Genomic DNA, 18,885 nt, shown 5'->3' on the forward strand with positions numbered 1-18,885 from the left:
CTGGGTTTGGTTATGAACCAAAAAACTTATATGCATGTATGCATAACCAATGCACATAGACAACAATGCCAGGGGGCTGGAAGCTGGGATGGGGAGGAGGGTGTCTAAGGGAGAAAAAGGAGAAACATCTGTAACAAGAAAAAATTAACAAAAATTGTAAGAAAAAAACCTGTTATTTAAGAACACATCCCAAAAATTAGATTTAAAAAAGAGAGAGAGAGAAAAGAAGCCCTGGCCAATTTGGCTCAGTGGTTAAAGCATTGGCCTGCGGTCCAGAGAAAGCTGGGTTTGGTTCCCACTAAAGGCATGTACCTTGGTTGCAGTTTGTCCCCGGCCCTGGTTGGGTTGTGTGGGTGGCAGCCACACAATGTGTCTCTTTCACGTCAATGTGTGTGTGTCTCTCTCTCTCCCTCTCCCTCTCTTTCTCTCTTCTGCTCTCTTCTTCCTACTCTATCTGAACAAAAAATAGAAAAATGTCCTCAGGTGAGGATAAAAAAACAAAACAAAAAAAGGAGAAAGAAAGAGATATAACTACTTTTAATTTATGAGATTTAGCTTTCAACAAGCTCAAGTTATTCATCCCCCCGAGAGATTCAGAATACACCAATAGCATCATAGATATGGAGAAAGAATCAACAATAGGGAATTGTAAATGGGAATGAAAAATTGATGCTACATACAGTGGGAAGCCAAAGTCCAAGAGGGACTGGTGTGATCCAGGTGCCCATGGGTCCTGCGGGGTTCTGGGGCACCAGAGAAGCCTGTGCAATCCAGCAGCGCACAAGAGTGGTGGGAAGCCAGAGCCCTAGAGGGATTGGTGCAATCCAGCTGCCCACCCACGGGACCTGCAGGGTGCGGGGGCACCAGAGAGGCCTGTGTGACCCAGCAGGGACTGTGCCATCCAGTTACCCGTGGGACCTGCAGGGTGTGGGGGCACCAGAGAGGCCTGTGAAACCCAGCTGAGCACAAGATAGGTGTAGAGGGTGTGAAAATGGAGGCAGAGTGAATAGAAGCTACACAGAAGATCTCCCAAGACCAAATGGGAATTACAACTAAAATAAAGACAAAGCCTCAGAAAAAAAGCAACAGAAAAGCAGCAGGATACGACGATATAACCAGGGACACTGGTAGGATCTGTGGAGGTATGAGAGGTGGCGGACTGGGAGCCCACGGATAGAATCAGTCTTAATTATGAGCAGCGCCCTTGGGGGAAAAAGACCAAGCTTGCATCACAGCATAAACAATCAGAACAGAGCACTAAAATAGCCACAGCCACTCACCTGGGGGCTACGGAAGAGGGAGGGCAGACCATGATGGAACTCTGTGGAGCCACCCAAGATTTGGAGGGCACTCAGAGTTTTTGCTGAGTTGTGGCCACAAGGAATGGTGGCTAGTGTGCTGCTTCCCAGAGCTGAGGGAAAAGCAGGAGCCCACACTCCTCAGAGATTCAGCATTTCCCAGGTGAGGCAAAAATAGCAAATTGAGGTTCATTAACAACCAGTACATATCCCATCCTCTGGAAATCCTCTTATGCAGAACACTAGGGCTACATTCCAAGGCACTGAGTAACTGAGCCTACTAGCCACCAGGAAAAAGCTAGAGGATAACTGAACCTTTCCTGGGCTTGCAAATCTACCAAGAAAAGTAAGATTTTTACAGTGGTGTTTAACGTGGGCTCAGCCAGGCTCATTCAAACACAGTAGAGGGAACCACAAACAGCAGAACATCAACACCCACAGGAAAAATTTGGTAGGCTCCAAAACCCACTGAGATAGCCAAAATGGTGAAACAAACAAACAAACAAAAAAATCTCAAATGAAAGAACAAGAGAACGCTATCAAAAATGAGATAAATGAAATGCAGTAAAGCAGATTATCAGATGTAGAGTTCAGAACCATGATCTTGAGGAAACTCAACAGCATGAGTAAGGACATCAACAGCATGAGTAAAGATATAGAAACACTGAAAACCAACCAAGTGGAAACAAAGAATGACATAGCAAAAATTAAGAACACATTGGAAGGACTAAATAGCAGAGTAGAGGAAGCTGAGGAATGGCTCAGTGAATTAGAAGACAGGGTAGAAAAACAAAATCAAAACCAAAAGGAAAAAACAATTAAAAAACAGGAAGACAGCTTAAAATCACTGTGGGACAACAGAAATTGTAATAATATTCTTTAGTCCCCAAAGAGGAATAAAATGGGCAAAGGTTAGAGAATATATTTGAAGAAATAATGACAGAAAACTTTCCTAACTTAGTGAAGGAAGAAGGCATTCAAGTTCAAGAAGCCCAGAGTGCCCCACATAAGAAGAACCCAAACAGGCCTACACCAAGACACAGAGTAATTAAAATGCCAAACATTGAAGACAAAAAGAGAATTTTAAAGGCAGAAAGAGATAAGCAACAGGTTACCTACAAAGGAAACCCCATGAGACTCTCAGCTGACTTCTCAACAGAAACACTAGAGGCCAGAAAGGAGTGGCATGAAGTAATCAAGGCCATGAAAAACAAGGATCTGAATCCAAGACTACTCTACCCAGCAAGGCTATCATTCAAAATAGGTCAAATAAAGACCTTGCCACACAAAAAAAAAAAGTCTAAGGGAATATATTGACACCAAACAAGCATTGCAAGATATGCTAAAAGGACTGCTGTAATTAGTAGAAGAAATAGGTAGAAAAATAGAACAACACTAAACAATAATGGCAATAAATAAGTACATAGAAATTATCATTTTAAATATGAATGGTTTGAATGCTCCAATAAAATGACACAGAGTAGCTGACTGGATAAGAAAGCATGACTCACATATATGTTGCTTACAAGAGACCCACCTCACAAAAAAAGACTTACATAGGTTGAAAGTAAATGGATGGAAAAAAATCTTTCAAGTAAATAAAAAGGGGAAAAAAAGCTGGGGTACCAATACTCATATATGATAAAGCAGATTTCAAAATAAAGGCCATAACTAGAGACAAAGAAGGCCACTACATAATATTAAAAGGATCTATCCAACAAGAAAATATAACCTTGGTAAACATATGCACCCAATATAGGAGCACCAACATATATTAAAAATATTCTGGAGGACTTCAAAGGAGAAGTCAACAGCAATACAATCATAGCAGGGGACTTCAACACCCCGCTGACATCACTGGATAAATCTAGAAAAAATTAACAAGGAAACACAGAATTCAAATGAAGCACTAGATCAAATGGATTTAATAGATATCTATAGAGAAATACACACCCAAACTGCAGAACTTCTTCTCAAGTGCACATAGGTCATTCTAAAAGATAGACTACATGTTAAGGCACAGGCTAAGTCTCTACAAGTTCAAAAAGATTAGAATCATATCAAGTATCTTCTGAGATTACAATGGCATGAAACTAGAAATCAATTGCTACAAGAACATGCAAAAACATTTGAAAACATGGAGGCTAAATTGCATGTCATTGAACAATGAATGGGTTACCATGAAGATCAAGGAAGATATTAAAAACTTCCTGGAAATCAATTAAAATGAACACACAACAACGCAAAATCTATGGGATGCAGCAAAACTGGTTCTGAGAAAGAAGTTTATAGCACTACAAACCTACCTCAAGAAACAAGAAAAATTTCTAATACACTATCTAACTTCAAAATTTAAAGAACTAGAAAGCAAACAAAAAGAAAACCCCAGAGCAAATAGAAGGAAGGAAATAGTAAAGATCAAAGCAGAAATAAATGACATGGAGACCAAAAACACAATCCAAAGATTCAATGAAATAAAGAGCATGTTCTTTGAAAAGATAAACAAGGTTGATGGACCCTTAGCTAGATTCACCAAGAAACAAAGAGAGAGAACTCAAATACACAAAATCAGAAATGAGAGAGAAGAAATAACAACTGACACTACAGAAATACAAAAGGATTGTTAACAAATATTATGAACAATTATACAGCAACAAATTCAACAATCTAAGCGAAATGGAAAATTACGAGAACAAATAGTCTCCCAAAACTGGACCAGGAAGAGTTAGAAAATTTGAACAGACCAATAACAACAAAGGAAATTAAAGATGTGATCAAGACTCTCCCAGCAAACAAAAGCCCAGGCCTGGACGGCTTCACGATGAAATTTTACTGAACATTCAAGGAAGAACTAAAACCTGTTTCCTCAAACTATTTCAAAAAATTCAAGAAGAAGAAAGCCTTCCAAACTGGCTTATGAGGCCAGCATAGTTCTAATTCCCAAACAAGAAAAAGACATTGCAAAGAAAGAAAACTACAGGCCAATATCCCTGATGAACATAGATGCCAAAACCCTAAACAAAATACTAGCAAATCGAATCCAGCAATACGTGAAAAAAATTATTCACCATGACCAAGTGGGATTCATCCCAGGGATGCAAGGCTGGTACATTATTTGCAAATCAATAAATGTGATACACCACATAAACAAAATGAACAATAAAAATCATATGATCATATCAATAAGTGCTGAAAAAACATTAAACAAAATCCAGCATCCATTTCTGATAAAAACGCTCAGCAATCTGTGAATAGAAGAACCATATCTCAACATAATAAAGGCCATGTATGAAAGAACTACAGCCAACATCATACTCAATGGGCAAAAACTAAAAGCATTTCCCTTAAGAACTGGGACAACACAAGGATGTCCACATTCACCACTCTTATTTAACATAGTACTGGAAGTCTTAGACTCCACAATAAAACAGAAATAAATAAATAAAAGGGATCCAAATTGGAAAGGAAGAAGTGAAACTGTCATTATTTGCAGATGACATGATACAATACGTAGAAAACCCCAAGACTCCATCAAAAATTTACTAGACTTAATAAATGAATTCGCAAAGTAGCAGGATACAAAATTAACGTCAAGAAATCGACAGCTTTCTTATACACCAATGATGAACTCACAGGAAGAGAAACTAAAAAACAATCCCATTGACCAACAGAGCAAAAAATTAAGATACTTAGGAACAAACTTGGCCAAAGAAATAAAGGACCTATTCGCAGAAAACTACAAGTCATTGAAAAAAGAACTAGAGGAAGATATAAAAAAAGTGGAAGCACATACCTTGTTCATGGATTGAAGAATTAATATCATTAAAATGTCCATACTACCCAAAGCAATCTATAGATTCAATTCAACCCACACAAAATACCAACAGTATACTTCACAGAACTAGAACAAGTACTTCAAAAGTTTATATGGAACCAAAAAAGACCTCGAATAGCCACAGTAATCTTGAAAAAGGAGAACAAAGTTAGAGGGATCACATTACCAGATCTCAGGTTATACTACAAAGCCACTGTAATCAAAACAGCCTGGTACTGGCACAAGAACAGGCATATAGACCAGTGGAACAGAACAGAGAACCCAGAAATAGACTCAAGACAATATGCTCAATTAATATTTGACAAAGGGGGCAAGAGCATACAGTGGAATAGATAAATACCTCTTTAATAAATGGTGTTGGGGGAGTAAAAATGGAGGAGGAGGGAATGGAAGCTACACAGACCATCTCCCAGGACCAAACTGGATTTACAACAAAAATAAAGACAAATCATTAGGAAAGGGCAACCGAAAGACAGCTTGGAGGACCACATAACCAGGGACACTGTCTCAATCCTGGTAGGCTTGCGAGGACGTGAGACGGGGCCGGAAGCCCCCAGTCTGTAGCGGCCTGGGCTGGGACCAGCGGACTCAGCTGGGACCAGGAGACTCGGCTGGAAGCGGCTGCCACCTCAGCTACATCCGGCGACCGTGGCTCAGTCCTGTGACTGCATCTAGGTGGTAAGCCCTTGGCTGGGTTTCGCGAACTTGGCTCGGTGCTATGCCCTTGGATGGTGCCACAGCCTCAGCAGCCCTTGGCTGGGAGCAGCACCCTCGGGTTAAAAATCCCAGGAGGCTCCACGATGCAGAGTCCAGACAGAGGATAAATTGGCAGCAGCCACTCACCTTGGGCTCCGGCAGAGGGAAGGCAGACTGGACTGAAACTGTGTAGGGACACTCAGGATTTGGATGGTACACAGAGCTTTTGCTGAGTGCAGCCACACAGGACTGTGGTCATCTTAATTCTTCCCAGGGCCCTGGGGAGAAAAGACAGCCCCTCCCTCAGAGATTTAACCCCACCTGGTGTCCATTGAAATCCTAATTGAGGCTCATTAACAACCAGCATTTGCCCCACCCTTGGGAAACCCTTTACACTGAGCACCTGAGGGAGTTTTTCAGGCAACTCAGAAACCAAGGTTCTTCAGGTGACCTCTACTAATAGCCTCCAGTCAAAAAAAGCTAGAGGAAAACTACCATTCCCTGGGGAGCAACTCTAACCAGGAAAGATAAGACTTGACAGTGGTGTTTAAAATGTGTCCTCCCTGGCACATCCAAACCCAGGAGAGGGAGCCACAAACAGCAGAACACCAACACCCACAGAAAAAATTTGGCAGACTCCAAAGCTCACTGTGATAGCCAAAATGGTGAAAAACAAAAACAAACATCAAATGAAAGAACAAGAGACCTCTACCGAAGATGAGATAAATGAGGTGCAGTTAAGCAAGTTAACAGAACTAGAATTCAGAGCCATGATCTTGAGAAAGCTCAACAGCATGTGTAAGGACATAGAGATGCTGAAAATAAGCCAATTGGAAATTAAAAACCACCAAGAAGAGATAAAAAATGACTTATCAGAAATAAAAACACTTTGGAAGGTCTAAAAAGCAGAGTAGAGGAAACCGAGGACGAGATCAGTTAATTAAAAGACAAGGTAGAAAAAATCAACCAATCAGAAAACCAAAAGGAAAAAACGATTAAGACAAGGTAGAAAAAATCAACCAATCAGAAAACCAAAAGGAAAAAACGATTAAGAAACAAGAACACAGCTTAAGAGAACTGTGGGACAACTGGAAACGTAATAATATTTGCATCATAGGACTCCCCGAAGAAGAAGAAAATGAGTAAGGGTTAGAGAATATATTAAAAAAAATAGTGACAGAAAACTTTCCAAATTTGGTGAAGGAAGAAGGCATTCAAGTTCAAGAAACGGAGAGCCCCAAGTAAGAAGAACCCAAACAGGCCTTCACCAAGACACATGGCAATCAAAGTGCCAAAGATTAAAAACAAAGAGAGAATCCTAAAAGCAGCAAGAGAGAAGCAACAGGTTACCTACAAAGGAAACCCCATAAGGCTCTCAGCTGATTTCTCACAAAAAACACTACAGGCCAGAGGGAATGGCATGAAGTAATCAAGGTCATGAAAACAATGATCTGAATCCAAGACTACACTACCCAGCAAGGCTATCATTCAAAATAAAAGGTCAAATAAAGAGCTTCCCAGACAAAAAAAAAAAAGGCTAAGGGAATACATTAGCACCAAAACAGGACTGCAAGAAATGTTAAAAGGACTGCTGTAATTAGCAGGAGAAATGGGGGGAAAAAATAGAACCACACTAAACAAAAATGGCAATAAATAAGTACATATCAATAATCACCTTCAATGTACATGGATTGAATGTTCCCATAAAAAGACACAGAGTAGCTAATTGGATACGAAAGCATGACTCTTCTATATGTTGTTTACAAGAGACCCACCTCACAACAAAAGATTCACATAGATTGAAAGTGAAGGGATGGGAAAAAATCTTCCAAGCAAATGGAAAGGAAAAAAAAAGCTGGGGTAGCAATACTCACATCTGATAAAATAGAGTTCAAAATGAAGGCCATAACTAGAGACAAAGAAGGCCACTACATAATATTGAAAGGATCTATCCAACAGGACGATATAACCTTGATAAACATGTATGCACCCAATATAGGAGCACCAAATATATTAAAAATCTTCTGGAGAACTTCAAAGGAGAAATCGATAGCAATACAATCATAGCAGGGGATTTCAACACCCCGCTGATATCACTGGATAGATACTCTAGACAAAAAATTAGCAAGGAAACAGAGACTCTAAATGAAGCACTAAACCAAATAAATTTAATAGATATCTAAAGAGAATTACACCCCAAAACTAAAGAATTCACATTCTTCTCAAGTGCACATAGGACATTCTCAAAGATAGACCACATGTTAGGGCACAAACTAAGTCTCTACAAGTTCAAGAAGACTGAAATCATATCAAGCATTTTCTCAGATCACTATGGCATGAAACTAGAAATCAACTGCAAGAAGAACATACAAAGACATTTGAACACATGGAAGCTAAAGTGCATGTTATTAAGCAATGAGTGGGTCACCAAGGAGATCAAGGAAGAAATCAAAAACTTTCTGGAAACCAATGAAAATGAAGCCACAACAACACAAAATCTATGAGATGCAGCGAAAGCAGTTCTGAGACAGAAGTTCACAGCACTACAGACCTACCTCTATAAACAGGAAAAATCTCTAATAGACAAACCTCACAACTTAAAAAACTAGAGAGCAAACAAAAAGAAAACCTCAGTGCAACTAGAAGGAAGGTAAGAGTAAAAATCAGAGCAGAAATAAATGACATAGAGACCAAAAAAAAAAAAAAAAAAACCAATTCAAAGGATCAATGAAACAAAAAGCTGGTTTTTCAAAAAGATTGATGGACCCTTAACTTGACTCACCAAGAAACAAAGAGAAAGAACCCAAATACACAAAATCAGAAATGAAAGAGAAGTAACAACTGACACCACAGAAATACAAAAGATCGTCAACAACTACTATGAAAAATTGTATGGCAACAAATTCGACAATCTAAGCAAAATGAACAAATTTCTAGAAACTGGACCAGGAAGAGATAGAAAACTTGAACAGACCAATAACAACAGAAGAAATTGAAGATGTAATCACGACTCTCCCAGCAAACAAAAGCCCAGGCCGGGATGGCTTCATGGGGCAGTTTTACCGAACATTCAAAGAAGAACTAATACCCATTCTCCTCAAATCAGTTCAAAAAATTCAACAAGAAGAAAGCCTTCCAAACTTGTTTTATGAAGCCAGCATAATTCTAATTCCAAAACCAGAAAAAGACACAACAAAGAAAGAAAACTACAGGCCAATATCTCTGATGAACATAGATGCAAAAATCCTGAACAAAATACTAGCAAATCAGATCCAGCAACACACCAAAAACATTATCCACCATGACCAAGTGGGATTCATCCAAGGGATGCAAGCCTGGTACAATATTCACAAATCAAAAAACATGATACACCACATAAATAAGATGAAGAATAAAAACCACATGATCATATCAATAGATGCTGAAAAAGCCTTAGACAAAATCCAGCATCCATTTTTGATAACAACGCCCAGCAATGTTGAAATAGAGTGATCATATCTAGACATAATAAAGGCCATGTATGAAAGACCTACAGCCAACGTCATACTCAATGGGCAAAAACTAAAAGCATTTCCATTAAGAACAGGAACAAAACAAGGATAACCACTTTCGCCACTCCTATTGAACATTGTACTGGAAGTCTTAGCCACAGCAATCAGACAGAAAGAAAAAATAAAAGGGATCCAAATTGGAAAGGAGGAAGTGAAACGGTCATTATTTGCAGATGACATGATGCTATACGTAGAAAACCCCAAGACTCCATCAAAAATTTACTAGACTTAATAAATGAATTTGGCAAAGTAGCAGGATACAAAATTAACATCAAGAAATCGACATCTTTCTTATATACCAATGATAAACTCACAGGAAAAGAAACTTAAAAAAAATCACATTTACCATTGTGACAAAAAAATTAAGATACCTAGGAATAAATTTAACCAAAAAAATAAAGGACCTATTTTCAGAAAACTACAGGTCATTGAAAAAAGAAATAGAGAAAGATATAAAAAAGTGGAAGCACATACCCTGTTCATGGATTGGGAGATTTAACATCATTAAAATATCCATATTACCCAAAGGAATCTATAGATTCAACGCAATCCTTATCAAAATACCAACAACATATTTCACAAAATTAGAACAAGTATTTCAAAAGTTCATATGGAACCAAAAAAGACCTCGAATAGCCACAGCAATCTTGAAAAGGAAGAACAAAGTTGGAGGAATCACATTACCAGATTTCAGGTTATACTACAAAGCCACTGTAATCAAAACAGCCTGGTACTGGCACAAGAACAGGCATATAGACCGGTGGAACAGAACAGAAACCCAGAAATGGACCCAAGACAATATGCTCAATTAATATTTGACAAAGGTGGCAAGAGCACACAGTGGAGTAAGGACAACCTCTTTAATAAATGGTGCTGGGAAAATTGGACAGCTACTTGCAGAAAAATGAAACTAGACCATCAACTTACACCCTACACAAGAATAAACTCAAATGGATAAAAAGACTTAAATGTAACTCCTGAATCCATAAAAATCCTAGAAGAGACTGTAGGCAACAAAACTTCAGACATCATACGCAGCAGAATTTTCACTGACACATCACCTAAGGCAATAAAAACAAAGGAGAAAATAAACACGTGGGACTACATCAAACTCAAAAGCTTCTGCACAGCAAAAGATACAATCATCAAAACGGAAAGGCTACCCACTGTATGGGAGAGCATAATTGCCAATGATATATCAGATAAGGGGTTAATTTCCAACACATATAGAGTGCTCATACAACTCCACCAAAGGAAGACAAAGAACCCAATTAAAAAATGGGCAGAGGAAGTAAATAGACACCTTTCCAACCGCTGAGCCAAACTGGCCAGGGCAATAGACACCTTTCCAAACAGGACATACAAATGGCTAAGAGACTTATGAAGGAATGCTCATCATCACTAATCATCAGAGAGATGCAAATTAAAACAACAATGTGGCATCACCTCACACCTGTCAGAATGGCTGGAATCAACAAATCATCAAACAACAAGTGTTGGTGAGGGTGTGGAGAAAAGGGGACTCTAGTGCACTACTGGTGGGAATGCAGACTGGTGTAGCCACTATGGAAGACAATATGGTGATATCTCAAAAAGTTATAAATTGAACTTCCATTTGACCTAGTGATCCCATTGCTAGGAATATACCCTAGGAAGCCTTAAACACCAATCAGAAAGAATATATCTACCCCCATGTTTGTAGCAGCACTATTTACAATAGCTAAGATCTGGAAACAGACCAAGTGTCCATCAGTAGACGAATAGATAAAATAGCTGTAGTACATATACACAATGGAGTACTATGCAGCTGGAGGAAAGAAAGATCTCTTATCCTCTGAGTTGACAAGGAGGGACCTGGAAAATATTATCCTAAGCGAATCAAGCCAAACAGAGAAAGACAAGTATCAGATGATCTCACTTATTTGTGGAATATAATGAACATAACAGTCTGAGGAATGGGGTAGTCCCAGAGATGTGAAAGTGCAGTACAGACTAACAATCAGTGGGGGAATCAATGAGGGACTCACTGGGAGAAAAAGGAGGAACTTCTGTAACAAAAATAAATTAATTAATTTGTACAAAATTATGCTACTCTGTCCAAGCACCAAATAGAATTAGAATAAAATATATTAATGTATAGAAACAACTCATATATTAAGTTTTCTTATGAGCATAGTGCAGACACCAGCAGTTTCAGTTTGTAAAGGAATCAGCCCTGACTACAAGACTTTGGCTGAGGCAGATCTTCCAACCACAGAAATTTGGCTGATGCTGAATGGTTCCAGTATGCTGACATTAAAGTTCTATGTTAGGGCCAGCAAAGACCTACACATCTACAGTCCCTTCCCCTGCTCTCTTTGTTCTACTTCCTCCCTTCCTCTCTGTAAAAACTGCTGTACGCACTGTGATGTTATGATGATGTTTGGGATGGGAGTCTATTATCTTCTCAGATTGCCAGCACTCAAATAAACCATTTTCCTTACACTGGCACCTGTCGTTTGTGTATTGTGTTTCGAAGTAGCAGGCAGCTGAACCTGGGTTTGGTGCCATTTGTACTTCTTTTTTTTTTTTTTTTAATCCTCACCAGAGGACATTTTTTCATTTTTTGTTCAGATAGAGTGGGAGGGAGGGAGGGAGAGGGAGAGGGAGGGGGAGAGAGAGAGAGAGAGAGAGAGAGAGAGAGAGAGAGAGAGAGAGAAACACTGACATGAAAGGAACACATCGAGTGGCTGCCTCCAGCACCACCCCAACCAGTCCAGGGACAAACTGCAACCGAGGTACGTGCCCCTAGCGGGAACCAAACCTGAGTCTCTCTGGACCACAGACCGATGCTCTAACTGCTGAGCCAAACCAGCCAGGGCCCATTTGTACTTTTGAAAAGTATCTTGTATACTATGTCTACTTTTATCTTTTCCACAGAACATCTGTGATAGTCTTTTTGGGCCAAATGTTGGAAATTATTTTTGTGTTTGAATGATATTAAACTAATGAGACCTAAAAGAATGCTTACAAACATATATCTTTGTTCGGAATCTCAACAAATCCTAGGCTATTTCCTCAGTTAGACATTTCTGTAAATGGATTATATTATTATCATGTAGTGTTATGGTTCAGAATTAAGCTTTACATTTGAAACCTGTATGGTTTTGGGAACCATTGTCACCCCAATAAATTCATTTTAAGAAGTTGGGGAAGTAGAGAGAATATGAGACTATTCAAGTCATGATGACTTCTTTATTTCTTGCATTTGTTCATTCACTGTTCTTACTCTTGTTTTTCTGACATGTTATTCTGGCATTACAGTTACTATACTTTATGAATATTTTCAGCATCCCACTCCATCTTTTCATTTTTCTCCTATTTTTTTTCTTTTTTGCTTAATGTTCATTTATCTCATTTGAATTTTTCCATTTTTTATTATTTTAGGCCTTGTTTGGTTTTTTTTGAAACATTTATTTATCTATGTACAACATTGTGTTACCTTCTTATAAATATACTTTTGAGAATTAAAACTGGTTATTCATTAAAGGAACGTGAGTATATATAACCATTATATTATGTCATCAAGAAAGAATAAAAATTTCACAAGTAGAATAATTATTTCAAACTTTTCCGTATTAAGCACAATTTAAATATGTATGGGGTAGGAGAGAAACAATAGGTTGCAAATCTGAGGTTCTACATGTGCAAACCTGTCCCAACCCTGCTGTCTCAGAGGACTAACATGGATAAATGTTGTCACTGGAACGCATCTGAGCAAAACATTTGGGAAACTACACTATAAAGAATCGATAAATACACAAAAAATTCTTTCAAGGAAGAACCTGTCATTCAAAGCAGAAGATGAAAAAGAAATTGCTAGAGAGACTGTAATAATCAGTACATTTAAATAAAATAGAAGGGAAAACCTTTAAGGTGGAAAAGAGTTCAGATTTGCATGGTGATAAAATGACTAGAAATGAACCATTGCAGTAGGTGCTTAGAATGACAACCAATGACATCTACTAGTTTTAACAAATCAAAATTTTACCTCTCTAGTGAACACTGCCGTGAATACCCTTTAAATAAAAGTCTCCGTGAAGAGTAAAGACCAACTCCAGCAAAACTGAAGACCATGGGAGGTTTGTTTGTTTGTTGGCAAATAAAGTAAATTTTATTTGGTTTAAGTCAATATACAATGTATTGCTCCTTCAGTAGACACTAAAAATATATTTGTCAAACACTGTGCTACATCTGTGCTGATGTTCAGGGTAGGAAAAAAAGACAGACAGAAAACATCTGAAAAGTGATATCTGTGTTGAGAATGGATACATAGTAATCTAAATAGTCAAAGAGAGGGCCTTCTAAGCCAGGGAGAGCTGGGGCCTGGATGGGACTTAGGTGTTTGCAAGGCTGAGCGCGGCAGGGGATGGACAAGGGAACGTGAGGCCAGAGTTGCAGTGCCACGGGGATAAACAGACATGGGAGCTTCAGGGTCTTGTGAGCCATGCTGCGATTCTGGGATCAGAATCTAAAAGATGTCAGAGGTCTGCATAAGGAATGAAGCCTGTTTTCTGGTGAGACATAAAGCAATGTAGAAATGTGCATGAGAAAATCTGAAGTGTAGGCATAAAGGTGCAAATAAGTAGTAATGCTTTGAGTACAGAGCAAAAATACATCCCTATAATATCATTTGTGAAATACCACCACCTGGGGACAGTGATGAAATCTATGACTACATCATGTCATCTTTATTATTTCAGCGATGGCATCATGGTGATCACGGTTATTGGGGTAACGATAGTATGTAATATTTTAAAGAACGAAATGTATTCTTAATGAAGACAACCTCTTCCAATTAAAATACAAGTACTTAAACTTTACAATAACTGGAAAAATGTAATGTAATTGAGAAAATGCTAAGGTAAATACTGTGTATTTGCCTTTCCTATATTTTATTTGTATCTACCCCTTCCAGGAGGTGGGCATGTCTGGCCTGTGGGCCATATAAGGCCCTTGAAATCCATGCCAGCGGACGTCACAGCTCCACCACAGAGAAGCAGTTCCAGCCATCACAGTAGGGGTGAGTGTATTAAATGTTTGACCAAACAGAGCAGGTTAATTTTTAAGTCGATAATTTTGTATGGCCTGCGAATGAGGTTGTAAATATCCAAATGGCCCTTGGCAGAAAGAAAGTTCTCTGTCCCTGCTACACCATCCCAATTTAGGCCCTCATTTGATTTATCCTGAATTATTTCACAAATTACTTAACTCGAGTTTCTTCTTTTTCCTCTACATCCACGATTGTTTTTTAAACAGTCAATTAGATATAATATATTAGAGGGAGGCATATTAACTCTTCCTAATGATCAAAAATATATATTAAAATATAGTAAATAGCCTGCCAAGGAAGTAAGGCATCTTTTTACTCTTAGCTACTTCAAAAATAAGGACAATGAAACCATAAAGTTGAACGTATAAGTTTAGTGTTCAAAAAGAGAATTACAGGCATTTTGCTATTCACCAACATAAATTTTTATTTTTGCTATCCTGCTTCGTCTGCTAGTTCTTTGGTAGATCATTTGTAATTAGGGTGATGTTCATGTAATCAAGGTATCTGAGGAGTTGCCCTGGAAAGAGGCAGCAGATGTATCAGCTATCACCGGCATTGGGAAGCTTGGGCTGCCGGCCAGTTGCAGGGTAGGAGGAAGACCATCAATGACCGATGAATAAGAATATCTATTGGGAAAAGTAGAAGGATGCACCATTCTTTCAAAATAGCTTCTCTGTAAGGGAGAAATGATGTGGTTCTGAAGAGCGGAGGTCGCGGTTGGGATGAAATTCGCCTGAGCGCAGCTGCTGTGTGAGTGCGCAGGGCAGGTGGTCCGCGGGTCTGAAACAGCACGTCGATCCCTGGCAGCTTGTTCTGATGGTCTCGCTAAAGCAGATGACGGAGGAGAAAAATTACTTCTCATGTGAGCAGTTGTCTTAACAATTATTTGGCTGGTAGCAGGACTTCTGATGAGAGGCATATTTAAATTTGTGGACTGTGAAAATACACTTTCTTCACTTGTTTCAGCAACCAAACCAGAATTATGGTTATCCACATGACCCCGTCCTCCAAAGTGCTTCTTGTTGAAATCTTGAAATAATGAAGATGCTGGAGAAGCATGTTTAATTCCAAGTCTTCTTTTCACTCTCACTAGGAGTTGGGGACAGCCTCGTTTAAAATTGGGATTATGAAAGAACTGTAACTAAACCCAAAGGAGAAAGTTACTTAGTGACATCTTAAAGCAAGATATGAGAATGTAACAAACCTAACCTATAAAATATGATTTCAGTTTTATCACACAAAGTTAATGTCATCAAATAATACACGTATACTGTTAATATCTTTAAACGTTCACTTATTAGGCACGGACATTTAATTATGGTTTTCAAGCAAAAATGTGTTGTATATTTACAGTGACTGTGAATACCACTTCAAATGGTTTCAGGACCTTCATTTAAGTAGAGTTCATTGGTAAGGTTCAAAGTTACTTGCAAAATTTCTTATAATCCTGAATGTTCATAACCAAACTGTCCTAAATTTTGAAAAGTAATTTAACAATATAAAAAATATGGTTTTAGCTTATATATATGAACATATTGATGCACAAAATAATCATGTATATAGATCCCTATATATGTCGTAACTGAAAATGTCTGAATACCTTGCTTAGAACAGAGACTTCTTTTTCTTCTGCCAGAAAGTCAGCTAGAGAGGCAGACCTCTGAAAATTCTGTCGCATTTTACTAAATCCATAAAGGTTAAGCTGTCGAACTAAACTTTTCATACTATCCGTTTCAAATATTCTGAAAGGGGCCTTTCTTTCCAAAACTTCCTTCTTAAAGAGCTCTTCGTTAATCACTATAGAAGTTCCGTTCTCATCCCACCAGATAGACTTAAACTGCTCGCTTTCAACGATCTTCCACAGTTTTCTGGGAAAGGTCATGGACAGGAAGTCATTATCCTCCTCCGGTTCAGAGGCACAGAATGTGCGACGTGGCCTTTTGGTCAGGGTTTCTTCGCACAGAGCCTGAAAGGCACTTTCCTCCACCATAGACCTCAGCTCCGAGTCCCCAGGGCAGGTGTGATCACACAGTGCAGGTCGAAGGGCGGTTTCTGAGTCACTGGACCCATCATTAGGAGGCTCGTCTTGAATTTCTGAGGTAGCATATGCCATCTCAGATAAACTCTCCTTGAGCGGCCTTCCTCGTCTGCGTCATCCACCACTGGGGGCAAGGCAGCCTGCAGGCCGGCTCCACCATCACAATGGTCCTCCCCCCAGGAGCAGTGACATCACACAGCGCTGGTTTCTGGGCAATTACATGTGCCCTTCAGCCAGTGTGCCCTTCTCAGCTATACATTTTATTCAGTTAAAATAAAATATAGGCCAGTTATTTATGCAGTAACCAAGAACGAGAACCACAAAATCTCATTGCTATAGAATCTTTTAATAAATAAAACACGTATACAGTAATCTATTTGGTGCTTGAAATAAATGTGAGTTCCTCCCTTCTATATACAAACTCTTACTAAACTGGTGCCAATAACATAGCACTGGTAAATGAACAATTAAGAAGTGAGTAGAACTAAGCAAATGATTAGCTCTGTCAGACGTGAATATGTGGATAATCTGTATATAAAAAAGCATAACCACAGAGACAGGAAAGTTAGTGGTAATGAGAGGCTGGGGTAGGAATAGTGGGAAGGCCTGCTAAAGGGTATGGGCCTCCTTTTACGGGAATAAAAATGTTTAACAATTAGAGAACTAGTGGTTGTACGTTATTCAAATTCTAAAGCCACTGAATTATATACTTTAAAATGTTTATTTATTTATTTACATTTTTGGTAAAATTTTTAAATGTTTTTATTGATTTTAGAGAGGAAGGGGGAGGGGAGGGAGGGAGAAAGAGAGAGAGAGAGAGAGAGAGAGAAAGAGAGAGAGAGAGAAAGAGAGAGATGAGAGAGAAACATCAATGGGCTGCCTCCTGTATGCACCCGGATAGGGGTTTGAACACAAGACCTGGGCATGTGCCTTGACCTGGGAATTGAACCAGCAATCTTTTGTTGCATGGGACAATGCTCAGCCAACTGAGTCACACTGGCCAGGGCTAAACTGTGTATTGTTATATTATATATATTTTACCTAAGTTTTTTAAATGGCATGAATGTATTATCACTGATTACAGTAAAACAACTAGGTTTCAGAATATAGTCATTTTTCTGTTTCTTATGTAAGTAGTATGTGAGTTAAACAGTGTTTAAACCATTTTTATAGCCATATTAGTGGAATAAATGCAAATTTCACCATGTTTTTAAATGTCTAATAAATATTTACGTATGCAAGGTTTTAAAAGAAAGCAGGAAGTTTACCATTAAGGAGATCCTGAAGAGAGGGAGGTAAAAAGTAACAAAACATTGTTATAAATATGATTTGCATGTGTGTCTAAGGTAATTTTATTTTAAAAAGGGCCGGTTCACTCAGCAGCGGTGGGGGTGATCCCTCGCTGACCATCCTGGACCCGCGCCGTCCTGCATAGACGCTCCCGGCCTGACCCCGCGCCCCCAGGTAAACGGCGCCCGCAGGCGGACTCTGGCTTCTCTGCCAGGGACCCCTCTGCCCTGCCCCTGCCCCGAGCCTCGTTGAGAACACACCATGCTGACCCGGGTAACCAACGGGATCTTCTGCTGCCTGCTGGGCGCGCCACCCAACGCAGCGGGGCCACTGGAGGCGCTGAGTCCAGCGATGGCTACACCGTGGTGGAGGTTGAGCCAATGCTGGAGTAGGGGTGGGGGTAAGAAGCGGGGGCTGACAGAGACTGGACACTCCATCACAAAACACTGATTTCCCTGAATGAAAAATCCCATTAACATCTGCAACAAGACAGGGATTCCCACAACCGCTGCTATTGTTTAACATTGTTTTAAAGCAGTGTTTCTCACTATTGACATTTTTAGTAATTCTTTTATGTGAGGGGCTTTCATATGCCCTGTAGGATGTTTAGCAGCATCCCTGACCCCTACCCTCTAGATGTCACTAGATGGTCTAGTGATGATAGTGACAATAAAAAATGTCTGCAGATGCTGCCAAAGTCCCCTGGGGGCAGACTTATCCCTGGCTGAGAACCAATGTCTTCAACTAAGTCCACAAGTGCTTGCCCTAGAGATCCCAAGGGCTCCAAAAAAGGGTCATTTGGAATCCCATAAGTTCTCTTTACAAGGCAGTTTGCTGTAATTCACTCTCCTTTAAAAGGATGACAGATAATGCCATCTACCGTTTAGATGAGAGGTCACTCTATGGAAGGCTCTGGGCCTGGGTGTCCATTCCCTCCTTTACCCAGGAGGAAAGGCAGATCCGATCAGCCAGCCAGGTTGAGAATCACTGTTTTCAGTGGTTGTAACCTACACAATTAGACAAGAAAAAGAAGTGTTACATAAACTTCTAAAAGAAAGGAAGCCAAGCTGAGAGGTAACAGCTAT

General features: G+C 39.3%; 1 protein-coding gene across 1 annotated transcript; it reads right to left on the bottom strand.

Annotated features, from left to right (window-relative positions):
* Positions 1-14,959: 14,959 nt before the first annotated feature.
* LOC118626634 (heat shock transcription factor, Y-linked-like) lies at positions 14,960-16,585 on the bottom strand. The gene is made up of 2 exons (XM_036256610.1): positions 16,073-16,585; positions 14,960-15,613 (listed from the first exon to the last, which is right to left on the bottom strand). Exons 1-2 carry the CDS (start codon positions 16,583-16,585, stop codon positions 14,960-14,962), a joined length of 1,167 nt encoding a protein of 388 aa, XP_036112503.1.
* Positions 16,586-18,885: the final 2,300 nt, after the last annotated feature.

Source organism: Molossus molossus, unplaced genomic scaffold, assembly GCF_014108415.1.
Source record: "Molossus molossus isolate mMolMol1 unplaced genomic scaffold, mMolMol1.p scaffold_m16_p_12, whole genome shotgun sequence".
Classification (NCBI taxonomy): Eukaryota; Metazoa; Chordata; class Mammalia; order Chiroptera; family Molossidae; genus Molossus; species Molossus molossus.